Here is a 16,463-nt window from a genome sequence, read left to right as displayed (position 1 = left end):
CTGAAGATCTCCAGGTTCCTGACCACCCGTGTTCCCCACTCTGACCTCAAAAGGTGATTTCTGCAGCAACTATGTAAAAGACAGTTTATTCTCTTTTCATTGACGTTTTACCAACATTTTCAACATTTAGTTCTCATATTGCTAATCTTTCTTTTAGTTAATTTGTTTTTGTATAAGCAAAGAAATCTACTGCTGAATCTCCAACTAATGTGCTGGGAAGTTCACACCTGGAGAACTCCAGTTTACCAACTGCAGATGGCATTTTTTCCAACAGTGACACATCCACAGCAAGACCAAGAAAGGTTACATACAATCCCATTCCCTCTTATGAACAGGAGCCAAATATTATGCTGGAACGCAGGAGGTATTTACACCACAGATAAATCAATGCCAGATCTTCTTTCCGTGAACTTTTTTTTATTGGACTGTTCCAGTGTCTCGAATCTTTGCAGTCTATCAGTCTATAAGTATGTCTATTCCTGGTTAACCTTTCATTAGAAACAGAATAATTGAGCATGTGAACACATTTAAACGGATCAGTGAAATGGGGAAGCATTTTTTTTTGTGAGGGTACACTAAATAATAGCTTGTCAATGGACACTATTTTACTTTCAGAAGGAATTGATCAGGTTTCATCCAAAGAGCTATGGGCAGAAAATAAATCCATGAATGGAGACAACCTTTCAACATGGGGGAGAAACAAAGTTAGGACATTCAATATCTATGAACATACCAATTTATTATTCTTAAAGTCACATACACTGAAGTTCAATGATCTGGTAAAATTTAAGACTGTGCAAATCATGTACAAAGCAAGAAATAATTACATCCAGGAAATATACAAAAACTGTTTATGGAAAGACAGGGTGGGTATAATTTGAGAGGGGAACATAATTTTTAAAAACTCAATGTCAGAACAGCTCTTAAAAGTATGTGCATAGCAATCTGTGGGATGAATTTGTGGAATGGTCTGGAACAGGAGATAAAACTTAGCACAATCATAATTCAGTTTAAAAGATGTACAAAACACTTTTTTTTAAAGGATAATGGGATGAGGATAGGTGATTGTGAGTGGGATATTTGTTATACTGATTGTATTGGGAAGGGTGATTATAGAGTGAAGGGTTGTATATATGACTAAGATACTGTATAGTACATGAGGGTTTTTTAGTTTCTTTTTTCTTTTTTTCTCTCTTTTTTGTATGGCTTTGTAAATATTTGATTAGTGTATAAATGTAAATAATTTGGTGTACATATAGCTGCTGGTGTACATATGGTGTACATATAGCTGCTAAATTTGTATGATAATTATAAACAGTTGAATAAAGGGTGGGAATTAATAAGCTTTGGCTTCTTCCTGCTCCTTTTCGAACACATACGATTTCATTTATTTATAGATATTGTTTATGACACTTTATAAATATTCTTGTTTTGTTTTTTGTATGCTGTTTCACACTTGCTTTTTATTCTTTCTGTTCGAAATAAAGAATTAAATAAATAAATAAATAAATATTGCAGTTAGTAGAACTTGATTAGAAGAGCCCTTTGGAGATCTGAAATGCATTCTCAGCTTTCACTTTATATCATTTCAAGTTTGGAAATATTGTTCTACTTTGGCCATAACCCCTCCAGCACAGGGAGGGCATTAATGGATAAAACACACTGTCAACTTTGTTGTGAATATAACTAGGAACAGTTAAAAGCTGTAATAGAGGCAAGTGGCTATTGCTTTGAGATCATAGTTATCTGATTTATTATGAATATATAAGAAAAAAAAGAAACAATTTTCTTACCCCACAGTAGGATTTATTACTCTGATATAGTTGTAGCATCTGCCAATTATGATCTCTTCCAAGTTATGCAGAGTACCTTGTCCCTGCCAAGACTTTGCTGCAACATGTTCAGAATGTCCAGAAGCTAAGCAAACCCTCAATAGGATTCTAACCAGAACAAAGCTCCACATCAGCATTTTGATTTCTTTGGGTCTACTATTTGACCAACACCTGTGGAATAAATGTTAAACACTTTTCCACCACTGGATTATGAAGATTGTATCACCGCATGATGCTAAATGAGAGAGGGAAAATAGGTTTAATAATTAACTGCTCTGGAACGCTAATCTCAAACCTGGGCCGAAGAATTAAATCTCTCAGTGTGGAGAAAAATATTGCAGTGCAGTTGAAGACAGGTACAACTTAGTATGATCTAACCCCATGATATCAGCAATGGTGTGATCTGTAAAGCAACCAGATTTCATTCACGTGTAGGAAGGAACTGCAGATGTCTGAAGAAGGGTCTCCACCCGAAACATCACCCATTCCTTCTCTCCAGAGATGCTGCCAGTCCCACTGAGTTACTCCAGCATTTTGTGTGAATCTTCAGATTTCATTAAAGTTCTTTCCTCTGAAACGATGTGGTTTGTGGTGCATTCATGCACAATATGCAAATAAGCGATATGGGTAGAATATACAGTATAATGTTTTCATCATCAGCACCAGCAGCAGAAGCAGCAGAACTACAAACTGGTACCTTGCTGTTAGACTAGAATGAAGATCACTCACTTATCAAGACACTCCTTGCATCCTGAAAATATGCAGTTACGTTTAGAGTTAATTTACTCTTAGAAAGATCACCCAAAATACAGTACACTGTTAAAAATATCATCCACATGGAAAATGCTTTCTTTTGCCTGGCTGCTCCACTACACTGCAGGTTTTTTTTTCTAAAGACTGCTTACACTTTTATCTGCGTCTTTCATGCACCTCTGTACCGAAAACATACTTCCAATAGGTACTTGTCTGCAAATTAATAGAATAATTAGACCATTTGCTCTGCATGCCTGGTCTGCCATTTAATATCAAGGCTAATTTAAGCAAACCTCTTCTGTACCAGTTCTGTACCTATATCCTTAGATTTTGATACCTCAGTCTTTCAAACACTTATCTATCTCCATCTTACATATGGTCTCCAATACATCAGGGCAGAGAAATCCAGAGATTTGCTATCCTCTCACGTTAGAATTGTTAATGCATTTCAGTTTTAAATGACTGCATCTTATTTTATTGTCATGTACCACTTGCATGAAAGGAGAATTCATCATTTCTTTCAATGGTAAAACGGCTAAATATTTTGAAGAATATATTAAGAGAAACAGCCAAGAAGTTGGATGAAGTGAGTAACATTTGTGGAGAACAGAACTGAGGCGTAGGATAAATAGAATCCTCTCTTCAACATGATCCTATAACATTGTCTAAATCATAAAAGCCCAAACATTGGCAAAAGAAATAAAAGTTTCCCTTATTTATTCTTGCAAAAGTACCTGAGATTAAATCTAGTTTGAGTGATAATAATTGAAATCAAGAAAGCAAATAAATTCAGCGGTGGTGCAGTGGTAGAGTTGCTGCCTTACAGCGTTACAGCACCAGAGACGTGAGTTTGATCCTTGCTACGGGTGCTTGTCTGTACGGAGTTGTACGTTCTTTCCGTGACCTGCCGTTCTCCCAGTGGGTTTCCTCCTAGAATTTTGGTTTCCTCCCCCGCTCTAAAGACGTATAGGTTTGTAGACTAATTGGCTTGGTACAAATTGTCCCTAGTATCGGGGTCGTTGGCGGTGTGCTCAACCAGGCACTGCAGCTGCTTAGAGGGAACAAAGTTGACATTGAGTACCTGCAGATCCTCCTGCTCGTAGGGGTGCCTGTCACAGGAGGACCGGGGGGCCTTCGCCCCCGTGTCCAGCTTAGCAGTGAAGGATTTGTTGTTGACAGTGACAAGCACAGAAGGATCGGGGAAGCGAGATTGATTATGAAGGAGAGAATAAACACTGGCATCTCCCATGGAAATTCTGGGCTCAGAGTCGAGGGCAGTGTCGACAGAAGACTGGGAACCGAATTCGTTATCAACTTGTTGAAGGTTGTTTAAAACTTGTCTGAGAGCTGGAGGAACGTTCCCACGGGAGCGACAGGCAGCTGAGAAATGGTTCATCTTCTTACAGAAATTACAAGCTTTACCAAATGCTGGGCACTGCGACTGCATAGAGTGGACATAATTGCAGTTGGGGCACTTCTTGACAAGCGGGACCCGAGCGGCATAAGTCAGCCACGGTGCAGGACGAACGTTGTCTTGCTTGCGACGGGGCATAGCAACACCAGTCAGATTAATAGCCCGATTGTCAGATCCCCTCTGCCCATGTAGCGGGGCAACCACCTCAGCTATTCGGCATGCATGCATAGCCTCAGTCAGGGTGAGATCCGGTCTTCGCAGCAGCTCCGCTCGTAGCTTCTGATCTAGCATGCCGGTGACCAAAATATCTCTGGTGAGCTGATCACGCATGTTCTCGAAACGGCACCGCTGAGCAAGGTAGCGCAGGTCAGCGATAAAACATTCAACAGGTTCATCAGGCTGCTGTTTCCTTGTAAAGAATCTAGCCCGCTCCAATATACGGTTGGAGGGCAAGTCACAAATCTCCGCAAACTTGCGTAAGAGACATACCGGGTCGTTGGCAGTTTCCGCCGGCTCGACGACCTGGTCGTTGTCATCCAGGACCGCTGGATTGTAAATGAAAGCCTGAGCACGCTTCATAGCATCGGGACCGGCAAGGTTCAGCAGGAGTGAGGCTTTGACCGCATCAGGGTCGTTTCGGTGCACGATGTTGATGAAGTGGTTGTAGTCCATCACGAAAGTAGCCCATCGCTCCGCAATGTCAGCGTCAAAGACAAGGGGAGAGGGCTTGCGGCACGAGAATGCCATGGTAAATAGGGAATTAAACACTAGTAAAACTAGGAGCAAATAAAACCCGATAAACAGGAGGCGAGCGTTTAACTTACTGACACCATGTAAAGATATTAAGTCTGACACACTATAACTTTACTGAGTCTTTAATAAAGGCACATGTCAAACACGTCCCAGTACTGACTGCATCTAGTCTTCAGGCGTACTGGAACCAAGGGGGGAGCAAGGGGAAGATATCACAGTTATACTGAGATGACTGGGCGTGGTTAGTGGTATTGAGGTAGCTACATTATAGGTTGCATGCATAAAGCATCTACAGTGTTAATGTGTGGGGATCGTTGGTCGGTGCAGACTGGGTGGGCCGGAGGGCTTGTTTCTGCACTGTATCTCTAAAAAATAAAATAAAAAATAATTTGAACATAATTCAAAATTAAACAGTCAGACTGGGAGACTTGTACCAGTTCTGCATAATGGGCAATCCAGGACTGAAGATAGACTCGGCGGGACAGGCAGCATCCCTGGGGAGAAGGAATGGGTGACGTTTCGGGTCGAGAACTTTCTTCAATCCAGGACTGAGGCAAGAAATGTATTAAAAAGGACGCAAAATGCTCGAGTAACTCAACAAGACAGGCAGCATCTCAGGAGAACATGAATAGGTGATGTTTTGGGACATGACCAACTTAAAAACTAATTTAGCAACAATTCTACTTAAAAGCTCACCTCACAACAATTCTAACGTAAGAATCTCATTTGCCAACAATCACAACTTAAAAATGCACAGTTCTCCGCTCACTTAGCGGCAATTCTAATTTAAAAATTACATTCTCCGTCAGAAATGTGTCCTTCATTTCAGAGTAATTAACACATGGGATGGAGTTCTAGATAAGACAATGGCTCGGTAACTACATATAAACAATCTCTGTACTCATTTAAGAGCCATTGAAAGTGCATGAACAAACTCGTTGATATCAAATGCCCTCTCTCAGTCCTGTCTCAATTACGATTATGTAAAATTAAAAATCTTCACCTGGCAGCTTTTCATGGAATTTGATTGCAGGGAATCCTGTAATGTTAGCAGAGCCCCAGTAATGGACATAATTCGGAATCCTGTGAGAGTAGTTATGGGTGTACATTGCATCAAGTTTGTATTTTAAACTTTAAACATCTCATGGTATAGATATTGTTAAACTATTTCCTCTTACTTCTTCTTCCTCCATGTATTATCTCAAAAGATGAGCTTGACAGTAAAATCAAGCAACAATTTATTACGAACGGTGAAATGTAACACTGTGAAATGGGGCACGCTGCCACAAAAGCCTACACACAGGTCAGATGCCGGGAATACTGATCTTTGCACATGATGCTATTTCATTTTCCCCATAAACATTTGCTGATTTCCAATTTGCTTGTGCTGTGCACATGAAATGTTACAGTTCTGAAAATGTATGTGAACCTCAATGCAAAGCATTGACAACTGATTGTCCTCATCTTGTCCGAGGCGAAGCCAATGTTTTGGGAAAAAAAGAGAAATAAATGCATGCCTTGTGTTTTTGAATCACTCCCTCTTTTTGGACGGATCTGGAATCAGTCTATTGGTTACCTTAACACATTGGATGTGTCCCAAGCTCTTTTCTTACATATTAACACTGCTAAAAAAAACATGCAAATACAAAGATTATCATATTTTCCAAGTCCTGGAACATGCACAGGAGATCTCATTCCTCTGCTACCCACCTACTTAGGGACATTTGCATGAATTAGATTGACTGGTTAACTGCCTAGTTAAAAAACTTTGCTTCGGGGCCTCCCTCACCTATCCCTCCCTCTCCTTTCCCCTACCCTCAGTCACTCCCTCCCACCCTCCATAACCCCTCTCCCCTCCTTACCCCCTGACCCGTTGGGCCCCGTTCCCCAACGCAATATTCCACCACTCACCCATTTCCCCAACACAACCCTTCCTCACCTCTCCCTCCCCCACTGAACACAATATTTAAATAACATTTCTTCTCTGCAGCCATATAAATACCTTGGAGTGCACCTTGATAACAAACTGGACTGGTCTGTCAACTCTGACTCCCTCTACAAAAAAGGCCAGAGCAGACTCTTTTTCCTCAAAAGGCTCAAATCCTTCAATGTGTGTAATGATATGCTGCACATGTTTTACAACACTGGTTGCAAGTGTTATTTTCAACGCTGTTGTCTGCTGGGGCAACAGCATTAGTGCAAAAAACAACAAGAAGCTGGTCAAACTGGTTAAACGAGCTAGCTCAGTGCTGGAGGGGAGAGTAGACTCTGGGATGGATGTGCTTGAGAGGCGTATGAGGCACAAGGTGCAGGTCATCCTGAAAAACCCCGGGCATCCCCTCCATGTAATTCTGGAGAGTCAAAAGAGCACTCGGAACAACAACCGGCTCCTCTCCCTGCCCTGTAGAACGGAGCGGTTCAGGAGATCCTTCACCCCTGCAGCCATTAGATTTTATAATTCGGACCGCTAGGCTGTAGGGGGATGCATTTTGCAATTTTTAATTTTTAACTGTTAATTATTGGTCTTTTTAAGTATTTATTGCTCTCAGGTAGTGTCCACATTGTATTCTATGTATTTTCTGTCTGCGTTCATTTTGAATCTGTGGGTTTGTTGGTTGGGGGCTTCTGGACATCTGAATTTCCCTGAGGGGATCAATAAAGTATTTATTATTATTATTATTATTATTATTATTATTATTATTATTATTCTCCTGCCCTCACCCACTCCCTCCCTCTCCTTACAACAATGTAAGAAATCTCTAATTGCATTTGGTGGAACACTGTTGATTGGCAGCTGAGATCTCTTTGTGATGTCATTTTCAGGTGGTGCACTGTTCACGGCAGGTTATGTAAATGAGATCCCATTGTGACGTCATAGCTGCAAACTACCAGAATCTCCCAGCTACTGCCACATCTGTCAAGTTATTGTTCTCAAAGTGGGGTTTTGTAAATCTTTAAATGTCAATAACTTGTGAAATATAACATAAATCTGAACGAAACTTGACACAAACCACCACAGGGCAATTGTGAGTGAGGTAGTGCAAAAACATTTAGAGCTATCATGTATCATTTTGGTGTAGTTCTGGGATGACATGGGCAGACACACACGTACGCACGCAGAGAAACAAACAAGATGAGAGTTTTAGTAATATACTAGACCAAGTGCAGACCCGTTGGGTCTGTTTCCCCAATGGCGTTTTGCAGGGGGGGGGGGAGGGGGGCTGCGGCATCAAACTCATATTAACCAACCCCCAAACACACAGGTGGGGGGAGGGAGGGGGGATGTGAAGAGGGGAGGGAGGGGAGAGGAGGTGGAGGAAATGGGACAGATTTGGGAGGGAAAGGAGAGCGGGGTAGGGGGTGAGAGAGGGGGATGGGGAGAGAGATGTGCTGGAGGGGGAGGATGGGGAGGTAGGGAAGGAGGGAGGGAGGGGGAGAGGGGTGGGGGAGAGAGGGGAAAGAGTGGGGAGGGAGGTGGAGAGGGGTAGGGGGAGTGATGGAAGAGGGACAGAGGGGTAGGAGGAAGGGGGTGGCGTAGAGAGGGAAGGGGGGTGGGGGAGAGAGGGATGGGTGGTAGAGGGGTGCGGAGAGGGAAACATAGAACCATTGAAATTAAGTGCAGGAGTAGGCCATTCGGCCCTTCGAGCCTGCACCACCATTCAATATGATCGTGGCTGATCATCCAACTCAGTATCCTGTACCTGCCTTCTCTCCATACCCCCTGATCCCTTTAGCCACAAGGACCACATCTAACTCCCTCTTAAATACAGCCAATGAACAGGCCTCAACTACCTTCTGTGCCAGTGAATTCCACAGATTCACCACTCTCTGTGTGAAAAATGTTTTTCTCATCTCGGTCCTAAAAGATTTACCCCTTATCCTTAAACTGTGACCCCTTGTTCTGGACTTCCCCAACATCTGGAACAATCTTCCTGCATCTAGCCTGTCCAACCCCTTAAGAATTTTGTAAGTTTCTATAAGATACCCCTCAATCTTCTAAATTCTAGCGAGTACAAACCGAGTCTATCCAGTCTTTCGTCATATGAAAGTCCTGACATCCCAGGAATCAGCCTGGTGAACCTTCTCTGTACTCCCTCTATGGCAACGATGTATTTGAGCATTGGGCATTGTGACATCACACGATGGAACGTTCACCAGGGGCTGGGGCTGGTGCTGCTTCTATGGGTGAGAAGCCAGTTTATTTTTGAAATATTGGGGGGGGGGGGGGTGAAGGATTTGATTAAAAACGTGCACTTAAACACGACGACCAATGGCAAACCCGTTGGGTCTGATCCCCCAACGCAGCCGTTCCCTACCCGTAGCCCCCACTGGGGGGGGGGTGGGGGGCGGCATCACACACACTAACCACCCCCACACACAGAGTTGGAAAAGTGTATAAAGACCGTTCCCTACCTGTAGCCCCCAGGGGAGACGTGGTCGTCGAAGTCGGGTCCGTCTCGGCAACGCGGGGGGGGGGGGGGGGTGTGGCGGGGCGGCATCACACACACGAAGCATCCCCACACACAGAGCCTTAAAAGTGTAATGCCCCAACACAGCCGTTGCCTACCCGCAGCCCCCACGGGAGACGTGGTCCTCGAAGTAGAGCCGTTCCCGAAAGGCCGTTTTTAAATGGCGTCGCTTGAGGTTGTGCTGCGGGCGCCAGCAGCCGTTATGGTCGCTGGCCAGCAGGAGGCGACAAAATGAGTGAGGGGGGGGGGGGGGGAGGAGATGGTTTTAATGAAAAAAATGGACATAAACATAACGAAATGTAATGAGGAGTGGATAGCTGGAAGGGAAAGTGAAATGTCTACCGAAATGGCTGCTTGTATGGGGGAGAAGCCAGTTTGTATTTGAAAAACTGGGGGGGGGGGAGAAGGCATTACACTTTTGCGTATGTGAGCATTGCACGTTGGAACGTTCAGCAGGGGCTGGGGCTGGTGAAGCTTCTGTGGGTGTGAAGCCAGTTTAGTTTTGAAATATTGGGGGGGGGGGGGGAAGGGTTTGATTAAAAACATGTACTTAAACACGACGGAATGTAATGAGGAGCGGATACTTAGAAAGAAAAGTGAAATCTCTACCGAAATGGAAAAGATGTCGGCGATTCTGCGTCTGGTTTCGGAGTTGCAGGGAATCAAAGGAAGAAATGCAGTCGGAAGCCGTACATGTAAATGGATCCATTCCGATTGGACATCTGCGACTCAATGTCAAACGTGCATTGATTGGAATATTAAAATCTCGACATATTGTTCGTTCTTCTCTAATTTAATTAAGTTGTGCATGTGTTGTTCATATCGAGTTTCAGGGGTTTGAAACACGTTAATATTTTTACACAATATGTGAACATCTCATGTTGTTTTGAAAGCTCCTCGGCTCACAGGCTATCCTCTGTACGGTAACTATGGCAACGATGTCTTTGAGCATCGGGGCTTGTGTGGGTGATAAGCCAGTTTAGTTTTGAAGTATTGGGGGGGGGGGGTATGTTATCCATTAAAAACGTGCGCTTAAACACGACGGAATGAAATGAGAAGCGCATACTTAGAAAGAAAAGCGAAATCTCTGACGAAGTGGAAAAGACGTGGGCGGTCCTGCGGCCCCCAGGGGAGATTTGGTCGTCGAAGTCGGGTCCCTGCCGTCTTAAAATAGCGTATCTTGAAGTCGTCGAAGTCGGGTCCGTCTCGGCAACGCGTGGGGGGGGGTGGTGGGGGGGTTTGCGGTGCGGCATCACACACACGAAGCTTCGACACACACAGAGCCTTAAAAGTGTAAATGCCCGACCTCTTTTCCGTTTTTCTCTAATTTAATTAAGATGTGCAGGTGGTGTTCTTATCGAGGTTCAGGGGTGAATGACGTAAATATTTTCACACAATATGGGAACATCTCATGTTGTCTTGAAGGCTCCTCGGCCCACATCTGACTCTCTGTACTGTCACTATGGCAACGATGTCTATGAGCACTGGGCATTGTGACATCACACGATGGAACGTTCACCATTGGCTGGGGCTCCTGCATAGGCATATGTAAATGGGTCCATTCCGATTGGGCATCTGTGAGCATCGGGCATTGTGACATCACACGATGGAATGTTCTCCAATGGCTGGGGCTGGTGATGGCATATGTAAATGGATCCATTCCGATTGGTCATCTGTGAGCATTGGGCATTGTGACATCACACGATGGAATGTTCAGCAGGGGCTGGTGCTGGTGAGGCTTGTGTGGGTGAGAAGCCAGTTTAGTTGTGAGATTTTTGGGGGGGGGGGGGGGGGGGGTGGGTAAGGTTTTGATTTAAAACGTGCGCTTAAACACGACGGAATGGAATGAGAAGCGCATACTTAGAAAGAAAAGCGAAATCTCTGCCGAAGTTGAAAAGACGCGGGCGGTCCTGCGTCCGGTTTTGGAGTTGCGGAGAATCAAAGGGAGCGCGCCAGCAAAGGGAGTGGGCCAGGCTGCCGGACGGACGGCCGGACGGAGTTCCGTTTCGGAATCTGGGGCGAGAGTTTTATATAATAACTAGACCAAGTGCAGACCCGTTGGGTCTGTTTCCCCAACGGCGTTTTGCAGGGGGGGGGGGGGAGGGGGGGCTGCGGCATCAAACTCATATTAACCAACCCCCAAACACACAGGTGGGGGGAGGGAGGGGGGATGTGAAGAGGGGAGGGAGGGGAGAGGAGGTGGAGGAAATGGGACAGATTTGGGAGGGAAAGGAGAGCGGGGTAGGGGGTGAGAGAGGGGGATGGGGAGAGAGATGTGGTGGAGGGGGAGGATGGGGAGGTAGGGAAGGAGGGAGGGAGGGGGAGAGGGGTGGGGGAGAGGAGGGGAAAGAGTGGGGAGGGAGGTGGAGAGGGGTAGGGGGAGTGATGGAAGAGGGACAGAGGGGTAGGAGGAAGGGGGTGGCGTAGAGAGGGAAGGGGGGTGGGGGAGAGAGGGATGGGTGGGAGAGGGGTGCGGAGAGGGAAACATAGAACCATTGAAATTAAGTGCAGGAGTAGGCCATTCGGCCCTTCGAGCCTGCACCACCATTCAATATGATCGTGGCTGATCATCCAACTCAGTATCCTGTACCTGCCTTCTCTCCATACCCCCTGATCCCTTTAGCCACAAGGACCACATCTAACTCCCTCTTAAATACAGCCAATGAACAGGCCTCAACTACCTTCTGTGCCAGTGAATTCCAGAGATTCACCACTCTCTGTGTGAAAAATGTTTTTCTCATCTCTGTCCTAAAAGATTTACCCCTTATCCTTAAACTGTGACCCCTTGTTCTGGACTTCCCCAACATCTGGAACAATCTTCCTGCATCTAGCCTGTCCAACCCCTTAAGAATTTTGTAAGTTTCTATAAGATACCCCCTCAATCTTCTAAATTCTAGCATGTACAAGCCGAGTCTATCCAGTCTTTCGTCATATGAAAGTCCTGACATCCCAGGAATCAGTCTGGTGAACCTTCTCTGTACTCCCTCTATGGCAACAATGTATTTGAACATTGGGCATTGTGACATCACACGATGGAACGTTCACCAGGGGCTGGGGCTGGTGCTGCTTCTAGGGGTGAGAAGCCAGTTTATTTTTGAAATATTGGGGGGGGGGGGGTTAGGATTTGATTAAAAACGTGCACTTAAACACGACGACCAATGGCAAACCCGTTGGGTCTGATCCCCCAACGCAGCCGTTCCCTACCCGTAGCCCCCACTGTGGGGGGTGGGGGGCGGCATCACACACACTAACCACCCCCACACACAGAGTTGGAAAAGTGTATAAAGACCGTTCCCTACCTGTAGCCCCCAGGGGAGACGTGGTCGTCGAAGTCGGGTTCCGGCCGTCTTAAAATAGCGTATCTTGAAGTCGTCGAAGTCGGGTCCGTCTCGGCAACGCGTGGGGGGGGTGGTGGGGGGGTTTGCGGTGCGGCATCACACACACGAAGCTTCGACACACACAGAGCCTTAAAAGTGTAAATGCCCGACCTCTTTTCCGTTTTTCTCTAATTTAATTAAGATGTGCAGGTGGTGTTCTTATCGAGGTTCAGGGGTGAATGACGTAAATATTTTCACACAATATGGGAACATCTCATGTTGTCTTGAAGGCTCCTCGGCCCACATCTGACTCTCTGTACTGTCACTATGGCAACGATGTCTATGAGCACTGGGCATTGTGACATCACACGATGGAACGTTCACCATTGGCTGGGGCTCCTGCATAGGCATATGTAAATGGGTCCATTCCGATTGGGCATCTGTGAGCATCGGGCATTGTGACATCACACGATGGAATGTTCTCCAATGGCTGGGGCTGGTGATGGCATATGTAAATGGATCCATTCCGATTGGTCATCTGTGAGCATTGGGCATTGTGACATCACACGATGGAATGTTCAGCAGGGGCTGGTGCTGGTGAGGCTTGTGTGGGTGAGAAGCCAGTTTAGTTGTGAGATTTTTGGGGGGGGGGGGGGGGGGGGTGGGTAAGGTTTTGATTTAAAACGTGCGCTTAAACACGACGGAATGGAATGAGAAGCGCATACTTAGAAAGAAAAGCGAAATCTCTGCCGAAGTTGAAAAGACGCGGGCGGTCCTGCGTCCGGTTTTGGAGTTGCGGAGAATCAAAGGGAGCGCGCCAGCAAAGGGAGTGGGCCAGGCTGCCGGACGGACGGCCGGACGGAGTTCCGTTTCGGAATCTGGGGCGAGAGTTTTATATAATAACTAGACCAAGTGCAGACCCGTTGGGTCTGTTTCCCCAACGGCGTTTTGCAGGGGGGGGGGAGGGGGGGCTGCGGCATCAAACTCATATTAACCAACCCCCAAACACACAGGTGGGGGGAGGGGGGGGGATGTGAAGAGGGGAGGGAGGGGAGAGGAGGTGGAGGAAATGGGACAGATTTGGGAGGGAAAGGAGAGCGGGGTAGGGGGTGAGAGAGGGGGATGGGGAGAGAGATGTGGGGGAGGGGGAGGATGGGGAGGTAGGGGAGGAGGGAGGGAGGGGGAGAGGGGTGGGGGAGAGAGGGGAAAGAGTGGGGAGGGAGAGTGGAGGGGGAAGGGGGAGAGGTGGAAGAGTGGGGAGGGAGGTGGAGAGGGGTAGGGGGAGTGATGGAAGAGGGACAGAGGGGTAGGAGGAAGGGGGTGGCGTAGAGAGGGAAGGGGATAGAGGGATGGGTGGGAGGGGGTGCGGAGAGGGAAACATAGAACCATTGAAATTAAGTGCAGGAGTAGGCCATTCGGCCCTTCGAGCCTGCACCACCATTCAATATGATCGTGGCTGATCATCCAACTCAGTATCCTGTACCTGCCTTCTCTCCATACCCCCTGATCCCTTTAGCCACAAGGACCACATCTAACTCCCTCTTAAATACAGCCAATGAACAGGCCTCAACTACCTTCTGTGCCAGTGAATTCCAGAGATTCACCACTCTCTGTGTGAAAAATGTTTTTCTCATCTCAGTCCTAAAGATTTACCTCTTATCCTTAAACTGTGACCCCTTGTTCTGGACTTCCCCAACATCTGGAACAATCTTCCTGCATCTAGCCTGTCCAACCCCTTAAGAATTTTGTAAGTTTCTATAAGATACCCCCTCAATCTTCTAAATTCTAGCATGTACAAGCCGAGTCTATCCAGTCTTTCGGCATATGAAAGTCCTGACAACCCAGGAATTAGTCTGGTGAACCTTCTCTGTACTCCCTCTATGGCAACAATGTATTTGAACATTGGGCATTGTGACATCACACAATGGAACGTTCACCAAGTGCTTGTGCTCCTGCAAAGGCATATGTAAATGGATCCATTCCGATTGGACATCTGTGAGCATAGGGCATTGTGACATCACACGATGGAACGTTCACCAGGGGCTGGGGCTGGTGATGCTTCTATGGGTGAGAAGCCAGTTTATTTTTGAAATATTGGGGGGGGGGGTGAAGGATTTGATTAAAAACGTGCACTTAAACACGACGACCACTGGCAAACCCGTGGGGTCGGACCCCCCAACCCAGCCGTCCCCTCCCCGTAGCCCCCCCGGGGGGGGGGGGGCGGCATCACCCCCACTAACCACCCCCACACACAGAGTTGGAAAAGTGTATAAAGACCGTCCCCTACCTGTAGCCCCCAGCGGAGACGTGGTCGTCGAAGTCGGGTTCTGGCCGTCTTAAAATAGCGTATATTGAAGTCGTTGAAGTCGGGTCCGTCTCGGCAACGGGGGGGGGGAGGGGGTGGCGGGGCGGCATCACACACACGAAGCATCCCCACACACAGAGTCTTAAAAGTGTAATGCCCCAACGCAGCCGTTGCCTACCCGTAGCCCCCACGGGAGACGTGGTCCTCGAAGTAGAGCCGTTCCCGAAAGGCCGTTTTTAAATGGCGTCGCGTGAGGTTGTGCTGCGGGCACCAGCAGCCGTTATGGTCGCAGGCCAGCAGGAGGCGACAAAATGAGTGAGGGGGGGGGGGGGGAGGAGAATGTTTTAAAGAAAAAAATGGACATAAACATAACGAAATGTAATGAGGAGTGGATAGCTGGAAGGGAAAGTGAAATGTCTACCGAAATGGCTGCTTGTATGGGTGAGTAGCCAGTTTTTATTTGAAAAACTGGGGGGGGGGGGGGGGGGAGGCATTACACTTTTGCGTTGGGGCATTACACTTTTAAGTGGTGAAAGTTCTGACATAACAGGACTCAGCCTGGTGAACCTTCTCTGTAATCCCTCTCTATGGCAACGATGTCTTTGAGCATTGGGCATTGTGACATCACACGATGGAACCTTCACCATTGGCTGGGGCTCCTGCATAGGCATATGTAAATGGTTCCATTCCGATTGGACATATGTGAAGATTGGGCATTGTGACATCACACGATGGAACGTTCAGCAGGGGCTGGGGCTGGTGAAGGTTCTGTGGGTGTGAAGCCAGTTTAGGTTTGAAATATTGGGGGGGGGGGGGGTTAGGATTTGATTAAAAACGTACACTTAAACACGTCGAAATGTAATGAGGAACGGATACTTAGAAAGAAAAGTGAAATACCTACCAAAATGGAAAAGATGTCGGCGATTCAGCGTTCCCCCTTATCCTTAAACTTTGACCCCTTGTTCTGGTCTTCCCCAACATCCGGAACAATCTTCCTGCATCTAGCCTGTCCAACCCCTTAAGAATTTTAAACGTTTCTATAGGATCCCCCTCAATCTTCTAAAATCTAGCGAGTACAAGGCGAGTCTATCCAGTCTTTCTTCATATGAAAGTTCTGACATTCCAGGAATCAGTCTGGTGAACCTTCTCTGTACTCACTCTATAGCAAGAATGTATTTGAGCATTGGGCATTGTGACATCACACGATAGAACGTTCAACATGGGCTGGGGCTCCTGCATTGGCATATGTAAATGATTCCATTCCGATTGGACATCTGTGAGCATTGGGCATTGTGACATCACACGATGGAACGTTCAGCAGGGGCTGGTGCTGAAGCTGAATCTATGAGTGAGAAGCCAGTTTAGTTTTGAAATATTTGGGGGGGGGGGAAGGATTTGATTAAAAACGTGTACTTAAACACGACGGAATGTAATGAGGAGCGGATACTTAGAAAGAAAAGTGAAATCTCTACCGAAATGGAAAAGAAGCGGGCGGTCCTGCGTCCGGTTTTGGAGTTGCGGAGAATCAAAGGGAGCGCGCCAGCAAAGGGAGTGGGCCAGGCTGCCGGACGGACGGCCGGACGGAGTTCCGTTTCGGAATCTGGGGCGAGAGTTTTATAT

General features: G+C 46.7%; 1 protein-coding gene across 1 annotated transcript in view; it reads right to left on the bottom strand.

The window, feature by feature from the left end:
* LOC116973094 (ADP-ribosyl cyclase/cyclic ADP-ribose hydrolase 2-like) overlaps positions 1–1,993 on the bottom strand; it is a 33,757-nt gene extending 31,764 nt beyond the window's left edge. The window contains exon 1 of the mRNA XM_033020827.1: positions 1,794–1,993. Within this exon, the coding sequence (XP_032876718.1) occupies positions 1,794–1,969 (176 nt within the window). The 5' untranslated portion in view covers positions 1,970–1,993. The remainder of the gene's footprint in view (positions 1–1,793) is intronic.
* Positions 1,994–16,463: the final 14,470 nt, after the last annotated feature.

Source organism: Amblyraja radiata, chromosome 1 (assembly GCF_010909765.2).
Source record: "Amblyraja radiata isolate CabotCenter1 chromosome 1, sAmbRad1.1.pri, whole genome shotgun sequence".
Lineage (NCBI taxonomy): Eukaryota > Metazoa > Chordata > Chondrichthyes > Rajiformes > Rajidae > Amblyraja > Amblyraja radiata.
The sequence above is the reverse complement of the archived record's forward strand: the minus strand, read 5'-3'. Positions and strand labels throughout refer to the sequence as shown.